General features: G+C 34.2%; 1 protein-coding gene across 1 annotated transcript; it reads right to left on the bottom strand.

Annotated features, from left to right (window-relative positions):
• Positions 1-4,200: 4,200 nt before the first annotated feature.
• On the bottom strand, positions 4,201-11,028 carry LOC106719263 (transcription factor Sox-14). Its single transcript, XM_014513550.2, has 3 exons — positions 10,615-11,028; positions 4,813-5,113; positions 4,201-4,559 (listed from the first exon to the last, which is right to left on the bottom strand). Exons 1-3 carry the CDS (start codon positions 10,815-10,817, stop codon positions 4,395-4,397), a joined length of 669 nt encoding a protein of 222 aa, XP_014369036.1. The 5' UTR covers positions 10,818-11,028; the 3' UTR covers positions 4,201-4,394.
• Positions 11,029-11,940: the final 912 nt, after the last annotated feature.

Here is an 11,940-nt window from a genome sequence, read left to right as displayed (position 1 = left end):
TTGATCGTAGATAAAAACTGGATCGTCGCTAAATTTGAGGAATGTCTCACTGAACGGCAAATCGCTCACCGCCTCAGCAATTAGTTGCTAAAGGGTGTTTATTTATGGGGTTAGACTACGGTGTCCATCATTTGAGAATTAAAAGTTTAAGTAAGTGAAAAACTTACGTATTAACACGGCCGTGGACGATGTTTCTTTAATTGGTTTTTATTAAATTATTAAAATATTAAAAATTATTATAATTAATGGTCCATAATTTAATGTGTTTAGTGTATAAACGTAATTTTATTTTTATATCGATCAAACGAGGAAGCGGCAAACTGAATACGCCTAAATAGCAATGCGACCTTCTGCATCCCCTCCTCGGTCAAATCCACTTCCACTTCTCATGCTTTCCTTATATGTAAAGGATGGGAAGGGAACGTGGACTAAAATTAGTCCTCTGGCACGCACACTCATCAGACGAAACGCCGAATTGCTTCCACTTAACGCCTGTCTTCTGTGTTTTCAGGGTATTGCATCGGTCGACATGGCCCATTCTACACCCAACAAATAATGTTATTGCGAGATCTACCACTGTTCTAAATACTTCTAAGTACTATAAATAGAATGATAACTCATTAGTAGTTTAAGCCAGTATGAATGGACAGATATTATTGTTACCCTACTAGATGGTAAAAACCCCGGGATGGGTCCCCTACTTCATCGCAGTGGCGCATCTAATCTGTAAACGCGTGCGATTGCGGACCTAACTCCATATTATTGTTTTTTTATAGTGCGCAAATAAAAAATGATCGGCTAACTAATTTTATTAACCTCCTCAAAAATACACGTTTATATTTTAGGGTATTTACTTACTCTAGAGGGGAAGAGCTACGGCGGTGTAGTAGATTTTTAACATTGCGAGATTAGATTTTTCTGTAGAACGCCTTTTTCTTATATAAAGGCGGGAAAATGCAATGCATTTAATCATATAGGTTATTTTATGACGTATGTGTATATTTCATCCACACTGATTGTTAAATTTATCGTTTCAAACTGCTTAAAGTTGATAAAACCTGAGTTAAAGATATCAGAGATATTTTTCTGTTTAAAGAAGCAAAAGGAAAATACCTACCTCGAATGTCAGTGTGTTTTTTGACTTGATAATTAATAACATCAACTCTACTTATACGACGTAATCATTTTAGACTAATTCTACAATGAAAGTGTACTATAAATGTATAGATACCTTACGATTTCGTAAAAAAAGTTAATCATGATCGCATCCACTTCGTTGGCTTATATTTGAACATGTGCGTGGCCCTCCATTGTTCATTGGTGCGAGTGTTTATTCGTCGATAATCGAGTGCTTTCCGGATTAATTTCTCTCCCTCGTTGTTTTTAAAGATGTTGCTGCGTGGCCGACACTTCGAGTGCCACTCGACTGACGAACATTGAACACATGTCTCTTTCGATTATCTTTGCTATTTTCACACTATTATTATTTATTTTAATTTTTTTTTCTAATAAACATGATCCCTTGTGTAAACTCTTTCAAAATTTAGACTTGTTGTAACAATTATTTAGAAAGTCCTATCACTACATTAACGTACTTTTTTATTGCTTAAGCACATTGTTCTGTCTTACAAATTCTTTAGTCATGATTTTATTGGTATATAATTAATATATAAAAGAAAGTTGTGTTAGTTACACCATTTATAACTCAAGAACGGCTGAATCGATTTGACTGAAAATTGGTGGGCAGGTAGCTTAGAACCAGGAAACGGACATAGGATAATTTTTACCCCGTTTTCTATTTTTTATTCCGCGCGGACGGAGTCGCGGGTAAAAGCTAGTAATTAATAAAACACAAAGAAATTTTCTTTAAAATTTACTTGTAGCGTAGTCTTTTTTATTTCGAACTCAAAACCCTGATACAAAAACTTAAATTTATTGCATTTACATTTCCTTATTTTTATGTAAACTGATGTAAAACAAATTGATATAAAATTATAACAACAAACAAATTATAATCTAACAATAGGCATTTAAACATTCAACTACAAGCCTATTATAAAATAAAATCGGTGGGAACACAAAGTTAATAATTCTATGGAATTGAAACAAAACATAAAATAATACGTAACTATTTCATAACATAATTTTTTTCATTCAAAATTAATCATTACAAAAGAAAATCTATTTTCTCTCCAATTTACTTATAGTCATAGAATTAAAAAAAATGAAAATATCGTTACATTAATTAATAATATTTCTGATTAACATTCAAATTAATTTACCTTATTCAATTCGTAACATTTAATCAACAATAAAACAATATTTCCACAGATTAAATAAAAAAAAAATAATTAAAAATGCCTCATTTAAAACAATTTTTTCGTTTTTACAAACTAGGTTTCTTTTCTAAAGACAACTAATTCGATTGAACATATTTGTAAACATGGACTATGTTTTCCTAAGATTATTTTATTATAATATTTTTTTACAAAATGCCTAAGACTTATTTACAGTACATTACAATTTGCAGTGTGTTATCACGAGTTTCCACTTTGAAACAGTTGTTAAGACAACATATTGTTATCTTTTTTTTTATAAAAGATAATAAGAGAAACTACAAAACATTTTTTACAGAACATTTGCTGTGAAAACTCGTGGTTATATTTATACAATTACCTTGATAAAAGATATTTAGTAATGGTTGATGAGAGCTTAAATATATTTACTATTTGGTTGAGCAATTGGAATGTTTAAAAACTAGTTGAAAGTTTTTTTGGTTCATTTTGCATTTAATTTTTTTTGGATGAATTAAGTCCGATATATACTTTCAGTTATAACTGCATAGTGTTAACTTAACTTAACACATAGTTTTAAATGAAGTTTTAACTGATAAGTTTAGTTCAAACTTACGTGTGTAGACAAAACTGAGAACTGTATCTGCAGTTTAACTGACAGTTAATATTTTACCTACAAACCTCAGTTTTAACTGTACAATTCAATTATCCAGTTAAAATAGTGTTCACCAGTTATAACTGAAGGTGTGTAGGGGGCTTTCTCGATTGTGGCTTGCGAAATATTGTTAAAGGTGCTGTCGAATAAGCACTTTGCTATCAAATTACTTTGACTTGATTTCTTAAGTTTGATATATATAATACTGCGTTAATTATGACTACATGATATGTTAAATTCTTTTGGAAAACTATATCATGTGAAATACTTTCAATATCTTAAAAAAATCTCAATGAAAATAAGATTTAATATCATTAATAATCATAGAAAAAAACCTAACAAAAATTTATAAACAAAAAGAAAATAATATGTAATTTAGAGGATATTTTTAATTGTCATATTTTTATGAAGCAAGTTGAAATAATCGACGGGAAAATAATAATACTAAAGAAAAATAAATGTAACAAACTTTTACAGACTATTTCGTAAGCGCAATAAACACACTATTGTAGGGCCAATTTTATAGATCACATTTGACTTTACATTCAATAACGTAACCTTGTAACGGCGGGCATAAAATATCATTTTTTGAAATTAGAACTGCACTTTTTCAAATTACATAACGAGCATTGAACGCCGCGCCGTTACAATGCTGCGTCAGAGAACTCTTTTTCTTTTTAAACATTAGGGATGTTACAAAAAATCGAACAAAAAAACATCGATTTTTTCATAATAAATGAATTCAATTCACATATGTTAGAAGTCTTATCGATTAATTCGTTTTAATCGATGTTTTAAGCATGTTAATTCACTGTGAAGCTAAAACTGATAGATGTATAATGCGATCTATTAAATTGGTCCTACTATAGCTTTAGCCATTTCCATCCCACTTACTAATTAAAAATATAACATTGATATTCTTACGAAATCTATAAAAACTTAAAAGCTTAGCTATGATTACACATATCCCATTGGAAGAACACTTCGGATTGGCTACGTCATAAAACTTTACACTATACTAATTAACACTTGATACATCGACTGTCAAACCAACGATATTGTCAATAGATTCGATTGCGTCAGTCACAATAAACTTCTATCACGAAAATTGTTATTTACTCGGACTTGACAACAACACGAAGACTGCTGAATCATCACTTACTGTCTTTTGTCCTTTATCACGTAGAAATTAAGTTTTTCACAAATAATTTTTTAAACAACGTTATTAGTGCAACACTATCAGGGCTGTCCCTTCTGTGAAAATTGCTATGGTTTTCTCACACAATTAGGGTTGTCTCTTCCCTTGAGTACACCATTAATGTCCTGAGAAAAATCGATGTCTCAATTTCCTCACCTTATACACTGTCAGGGCTGTCTCTCTCCTGCATGGAAGTGGAGGGACGCTCCCAGTGCGGCAGCGGCCGGGCCGGGAGCGGCACTGGCCTTCATATAACGTGTTGGGGCGGTTCTTCGTCGCTCTTCATGAGGACGTAGGCGACGGGACGCTTGACGTCCGGGGGAGGAGAGGGCGACCTCCGCGGGGGACAGCCGCAGGGGGAGAGGGCGTTGCTGTAGAAGGCGCTGCTGTAGAGCGCACCACCGTACAGTGCCTGCGCATAAAATAGAGTTTTAATATAATTTTGTTTTAATTTTAGGTTCTATTTTGAATATCTAATATCTTTGAAGTTATTAAATTAACATTTGTTAAAAGTAGGGCATTATTTTTTACGCACTTTGGCCAATGAACAGTCACCAAATGAAACATGTTTTGTGATTGGACCGGGATTGGATGTATAGTGAGTGTATGTGAGGACAAATAGTTTATTTTTAATCTTTTAATTTAAAATAAGTTATATAGTGTACCTGCAAATGCGCCAGCTCAGCAGCTAACTTCCCATCATCCGATGGCAATTTCGCAAAGGGGTAGAAAGGGTACGGCAGCGGCGGAAACAGCGCCCTGCTTAGGTCAGGTTTGTCGGGCAGCAGGTGGTGGGGCACGGGCAGCTGCGGCACGGGGTGCGGAAGGGAGGGAGGCAAGAGACGTGGCACGGGCGCCATCAGACCGCTGATGCCGAAGCCGAACTTTGGCTCCTTCTTCACCAGCGCTTTGGGTTTCCTCCGCGGCCGGTATTTGTAGTCGGGATGCTCTTTCATGTGTAGTGCTCTGCGGAAAGAATGAAAATGTTACTGACTGCTCGATCTCGATGGATCCTACGAATAAGTGTACAATATGCAAATTGACAACTTTACAGAAGAGACTCTTAAAGTTTCAACCATATAGGAAAATAGGTTGCATACGCCTTTTAACTCGGCAAAAGATACACATTTATATTTTGTTTAGCTAGCTACAAAACATGCGAATGCGGCTTTAAAACATACATCAATGTTAATTAATCTGTCCTTTAACGGTTTCCGATCTCATAATGGGTTATCTTTTAATTATTTAGTGTCCTCAAATTCTATAAGTCAGTTCAAATAACTGACAATGAAATGTCACCGGCTACCGACCATAGTAACATTATTATTTATGCAATAAAGCGCACAATTGTCGCGAGCGCGCGCCGCCCTTAAAACAACAATGTCGTTTCAACAATGCACGGATTATTGCATTGTCCGAATCACAATCGACTGTTATTCTATACCCTTCACTATGTACACTTCAAGCACAATAGATAGTGAACTATATTCATCGGTTATAAGGTTTAAATTCAGCTGGCGGTGTCTTTACATGCGATCTATAGTGATGTGCAGCGCGGCAACACAGCGCACGATTATGCGAGCTTTGTGATAGAATCGCGCGATTGTCAGCGAGTCGATTGTAATTATTCGAGTGGACGGAGGGCGTACGATAGTCCGAGTACCGAATGCTGAGGTTACGAGCACTGTTTGTTCAATGTATTTATTTGCATTGTATTTTCCGTGTGATTAGACCGGCCGATAATAAAGCGAACAGTTTGATTTTAAATTATTATAATGTTAATAGGGTTAATTTATTTATTTTAGCAACTGAAATAACGATGTTATTAATTTGACTGTTTTCATATTATAGATAAAATTACTATTGTAATTTTAATTTCTAACATAAAATTAATTGATGCGCGTAATGTTAAGTAACAGTGTTTTGTTTGCAATACAATGTCTTATATATAAAATTCTCATGTCACAATGTGAGTTACCATACTCCTCCGAAACGGTTTGACCGATTGTTATGAAATTTTATATTCATATTCAATAGGTCTGAGAATCGGCTACTATCTATTTTTCATACCGCTATTAAGTTTCTTTTAACTGTGCGCGGACGGACAGCTAGTATATATATATTTAATCTTCACAAGTCAAACCGGTGACCTGTCACCATTTCATCCAACCTGCATTTATTCGGCTTTTCACATCCCGGTCAACACCACCATCGTATTGGACGAGTGAACCGAGGTACTTAAAATCGGAGCAGCTTGGTAGGTCAACACCATTTATAGCGATTGGAGAAAAGCTGGTCGGACCACCAAAATCGCAGAAAAAATGTTCAGTTTTGGTCCTGCTGATTTTAAGACCAGCTCTCTCCAATTTATCTCGCCATTTTTCCAACCTGCTCTGCACCTCGCATTCATCCTTCCCGACAAGCACGATGTCATCAGCATAAAGCATAAGAGATCCAAAATTCATATATTGTTTGAAAAATGTTTATTAGCACGAATTTATATTTTACACAATATAAAATCAATATCAAACAAGACTCTTTGCAGTTTATCTATTATCAATTTTTTTGCTCCATTCATTCGATACAATATCGAATGCAAACACGAATCGATTCTATGAACGTCTTCTGTAAAAAAGGCAGGGGTCGTCGACCGACGCACTATCAATTCCTTCATTACTGTGTTTGCGAGCCAAATAAACACGATAAGCGCAAAGGAAATAACAAAATATCTCGCCCAAGAAAAATCCTATCTATTTTTTATCGGACACTTTTTGGCGTATCTTCGTCCGACTTAATCGAGTTGAACAAATATCGATATCGATATGAGGCGACGCTTTATTTCGTTTATAATATTGAAATTGTTCCTTTTGATGGTCAATATTATGACTGTATTAGATTTATATGATTTATTGCCTTATTCCGTTCCTTGTTTTATTTTTTTATATGGAGATTCAGCGCAATGAATTTGGTATTGAAAGTGTGTTAAACTTAAGTACAATAATAAGTGCTATACAAATTATTTAAATACAAGGGTGTCATTATTTCAGTCAACATAAATAAATACATATAAGAACGACATGAAGCCGCCATTTAAATCGGGCGACCATAAAAGAGGCTGGTCGAATTTACAACAAAAGTCCTAGGTGGTTTACATAAGTAGTAGTTACGTTAATTACTTTTAAAAAATACAGTTACTACAGTTTTTTTATGTAATAAAGCTTTACCGGAATACTTTTCTTCAAGACATAATATAATTTCGTTATCTTAGCCTTTATTATCTATGGTGTTGTGTGGCCAGCCGTTTTCGATTGTATGCAGCGATCAAATAGTCGACGATAAAGAATAAATAAGAACGCAAATAGAGGCGCGTCTCCGAGCATTATGGTGACCGATAGCAGGGCCGCTCGTGGTGCCTTACTACTACTAGTGTTACTAACTTTAGTAACGCTTGTAGGCGACATCCACAGATGTCGTGTAGGAGTTTTACTACTAGTGTTGATAGTAAACATCGAGAGTCGCGTTCTTATAACGCAAAAATAACACGACATACAGCAAAAGTATTTAAATTAATTTTGACAGTAATGTCTTGAAAATTTTAAAAATAAGGAAACAAAGACTTAAAAGTACTCAAAAAATGGATGACGATAAACTTCACATAACGCAATGCTACGGTGCAATAAAAGCAAAGAAAACTATCAGATTACTAACTACAACATTATTAATTGAAAACGAATCTAAAATGGTGAAAATTATTGTAATTTAATAACTAAGTAATCAATGTTAAATATAAAAGATCAAACATAAAATATGCACCTTTAAAAGATTAAAACAAATAATCAATTAAGGATATCATTCAAAAAGCGATTCGAGCGTCAAACTTGGAGTCAGTTCGCAAACAAACAAATTCGCATCCCCGGCGCGGCCAGCTTTTACAAAGAGCTAGACCGAACGCATAAGCTGGTTTTTATAGCCCTGCTCCACCCCGATAACGCGCCCGCCCCTAACAATGCAAGATATTACTATGAATAATAGATAATTGTCTCACTCCAACGCCGGCGGTATTCCCACAGATTAAATTGATTTGTTAAGTTACGATTTGCTCTGAGAATCGTGATTAGTGGGAATTAGGGGAAGGGTTTATGCATTATGTTTGTTGCTGATCTCTTTTTTTATGGGTTTCATCGGTTTTTAACAAAAAAAAAATACTTAGTATTTACTTTGTTAACCAACTTTTTTTGACTTCGCGGATGAAGTATTTTTTAAGAGTCCTCTCACACATTTATTTCCTAATGCACTTTCTTCAGTCATTTTCCAACAATGACTAAACTTAATATGACTGTGACAGTACCTATCATATTTAATAAAATAAGTCACACACTTATGTCTACTAATTCGTTATCATTATTAGGTAACTAATAAAAATATCTACACTATTCAGTATTGTACTCGTATATAAAGAACTGTAAGACATCCTTTGTATCGGTATATTCCTCTGAGTTCTATAATCATGCCTCGTTTACATTATTCCAGTACAGTAGGACAGTAGCAACTCAAATTCAACGCTAAGATACAACTGGCATAGTGAAACCACTACCTGATGCAAGTGAGCCATGTGAGCAACTGTCCTACTATCTTGGCATAATGTAAACCAGGCATCATTTGCTTTAAAATTATTTAATGATTAGCTTAGGTATATATAGTATAGTTATTTATACTAGCTGTCGCCTGCGACTCCGTCCGTGCGCGATTAAAAAAAACTTAACTAGTATGTGTTCTTCGAAACTATGATCTACATCTATGCGATATTTCATCTAGATCCATGCAGCCGTTCTGGAGATACCTTCAAACAAACAAACATCCATCCCTTCATCCATCCGTCATCTATCTAAACATTGACATTTATAAAATTAATATTATTTTTGTAGCCAATGTAACGCATCTGACTAATTAAAAAAACCATTATCAGGACGTTGTTATTTGTGGTACAATCGTACCACTGTTCATTTATGACCGCCTGGTGCAATGCAAGCACAAATAAAACCTTTTTGTCTCTCACAGTGATAACTTACAGGTGTGTTGCCTGTTTTGTCAGCCTCTGTTTACTCTGTGATACGGAATTAAAAAGATAATAAGATGTGTATCACAGATTAAATACGTTGTTTTCGTGTCTTGTTTGTCATAGTCTGTGGTAGACGTCGCTGGCTGGATGACTTGTTTGTTTTTTTAATGCAAATACTTATTGTTTAATCTTGTTATCATCCCGAGGGTTTTATTTTAAGTTGTTCTTTGTATGGTTTATTTTATTATCAATTTTATCAAATCTACTCTAGGTTTGAGGGGAATGTGTTTACCTGCTTTAATAATACAATTAAACAACCTTAATATTCTGCTACTTTTTATGCTAAAAACGGTTAGGACAAACGCTTATAACTTTGTTCTCAAATCTTAAAAAGACTTAAACGTGACAGTGAAGTTGACCTGTTAGATTCAATTATTATTTTAAACTAGTTGTCGCCCATTAATTGAATTTTGACGATAATTCATGATATTAAAATAGCTTTATACACTTCTCCGCACTTACTTCAACTGTGATTTTTTTTAATTTATAAAAATCCGTTTGGATTAGAAAGGGGTATAAAGTTTTCGCTTCATTATTATATAATCTAATTTTCTACGCTTCCTTGTATGTCTGTGAGTTATTTACTACGTCTTTAGGGTTGCGACTTTCTGTCACATTTTGCGCTCTTATGCTGAGAGTTTGGTAAAGGTTTCTACTTAAGTTTAATAATGACACAGAAACTTAAATCACATTTCTTTCTATAATCTATGATCTATAAGTAACATACTCGTACTTTTATAACTATGTACTAGTCTTTTGATGAAAAATATACCTTGACATTAAGATAGTGTAAATAAATCCCCTTTAAAACAACCTTACTTTCTTTTATAATAAGTACTACTTTAATTTGCGACTGGGAAAGTTTACCTTAAAAAACATTAACCATTTCAGTTAATTATATTATATATTAAATATTTCAGTTACTGAAGTATTAAAAAGATCGGTACTATTACGCGTTTTATTTCAAATGTTTAAAGTTTTCTTCACTATTTTGTAGGTAAATAAATATCTCTGCTGAATATTCAAAGGGTTAAAGTACCAAAATATGTATAGTTTTAAATTAAACCCTAAATTCTATACTTACTTTTGATAGTGTTCTTTCGTTACGCATATTTTCATTTAGAAGTAAATTAGATTGATTGCTTAAGTTTTTTTTTACATGTGGTCATATAAAATCTACGGTTTTTTATAATTTATATTAAAACCAAAATTTATTTTGTTATCGGATGAAACCATCAGCATAAAAAACCTTTTTTATGTTACTTCATTACATACAAAAGTATGGGAAATCGTAAAAATATTGACCGTATTAAACAGCATATATAATTTGCAAATGACATCAGCTCACCTTAACCTCTTAGCTTCATCAATGAAGGGTCGTTTCTCCATCTCCGTAAGCAGCTTCCATTCGGCACCGAGACGCTTCGAGATCTCCGAGTTGTGCATCTTTGGGTTGTCTTGCGCCATCTTCCTTCGCTGGCCGCGCGACCATACCATGAACGCGTTCATGGGCCGCTTGATGTGCTCTGCGGGTTGCTTGCCGAGAGACATGGCTCACTGGTTTGCAATACTTCGATTTTAAATTCTACATACACTTTTGTCCATACATTATTTATCTATTAAATTCAGTTAGTATTCAGTGTAATATAAGAGTGAATAATTTTTTTTATGTTAATTTTATTATTAAAAACAATAATAACACAAGACGACGTGATTGAAAAATGCCGCACCGGTGAAAAGCTCCCGAAAGCTCAATGCGCCGATTTTCTCACTTGTGCCACGGTTTGTGTCGCGGCCTCGGTTTATTCCCCCCCTCGCGTATGTCCCCCCTTAAATTAAATTGGCCAATGAGAAGCTACGTAGGGCGGACGCTGGTCTCTGATTGGCTGGCTAGACGACCGTCTCGCGTCAAGCAACAGGTGGCCCGACTTCTTGTTAGCATGTTTATTAGCGAGATTAAATTCGGTTTTTTGTACCGCAACCTTCGTTTAGTGAAAAATGCGACCCGCGTAATTGGACGGCGACAATTTGAAATGTTTGAGGCGGTGGTGAGCGGCAACGTGCATTGCAGATTGATGCACTGGCTCTTAGCCTACACTGGTGTGGGAACATCTACACACATGTTACTTGTCTTTGTGTGCCAACTTGAGTTTTTGGTTCTGGAAACTAAATACTTTTACTTTGTTATTAATAAGCAGGCATAGCAATAAACTATTATGTTGTTACATAAGTAGCAGTTACGATTAAAAATATATTGTGTACTTACTTAGAAAATTTAAAGTAGAAATTAAATTAGCCACAAAATAACAACCTTAAATTATTACTACCTATTTCAAAAATGGCTTAACGATTCTCGATGAAATTTGGAACCGATGTAGAACATAGTCCAGAAGAACATAGACTACTTACTAAGTTTTTTTGAATTCCACACGGACGAAATCACGGACAAAAGCTAGTTATATAATAAATAAACGTCAATTATTTTTTTTATTATTTAACCAAAAGAACCGTGAACTTACTAAGTGTAATGAATGAATATATGTATTTAGATGCAAAAATAAAGTCGATCAAAACAATATCGTGTTTTACACTGTCACGAAACTCAAACGGAAACATATTGTTAACCTCTCACTCGCTTTAAACAAAGAGACAATTATGTTTCTGGACAGGTTTT

Source organism: Papilio machaon, chromosome 1 (genome assembly GCF_912999745.1).
Source record: "Papilio machaon chromosome 1, ilPapMach1.1, whole genome shotgun sequence".
Classification (NCBI taxonomy): Eukaryota; Metazoa; Arthropoda; class Insecta; order Lepidoptera; family Papilionidae; genus Papilio; species Papilio machaon.
Note: the sequence above shows the minus strand (reverse complement) of the source record. Positions and strands in the feature narration are given on the sequence as shown.

Coding starts and splice junctions, on each gene's coding strand:
- LOC106719263 (XM_014513550.2), bottom strand. CDS start 10,817: ATGTCTCTCGGCAAGCAACCCGCAGAGCACATCAAGCGGCCCATGAAC. Junction 5,114..10,614: donor GATGAAGCTAAGAGGTTAAG/GTGAGCTGATGT, acceptor TTCTTTCCGCAG/AGCACTACACATGAAAGAGC. Junction 4,560..4,812: donor CTGAGCTGGCGCATTTGCAG/GTACACTATATA, acceptor TTTTATGCGCAG/GCACTGTACGGTGGTGCGCT.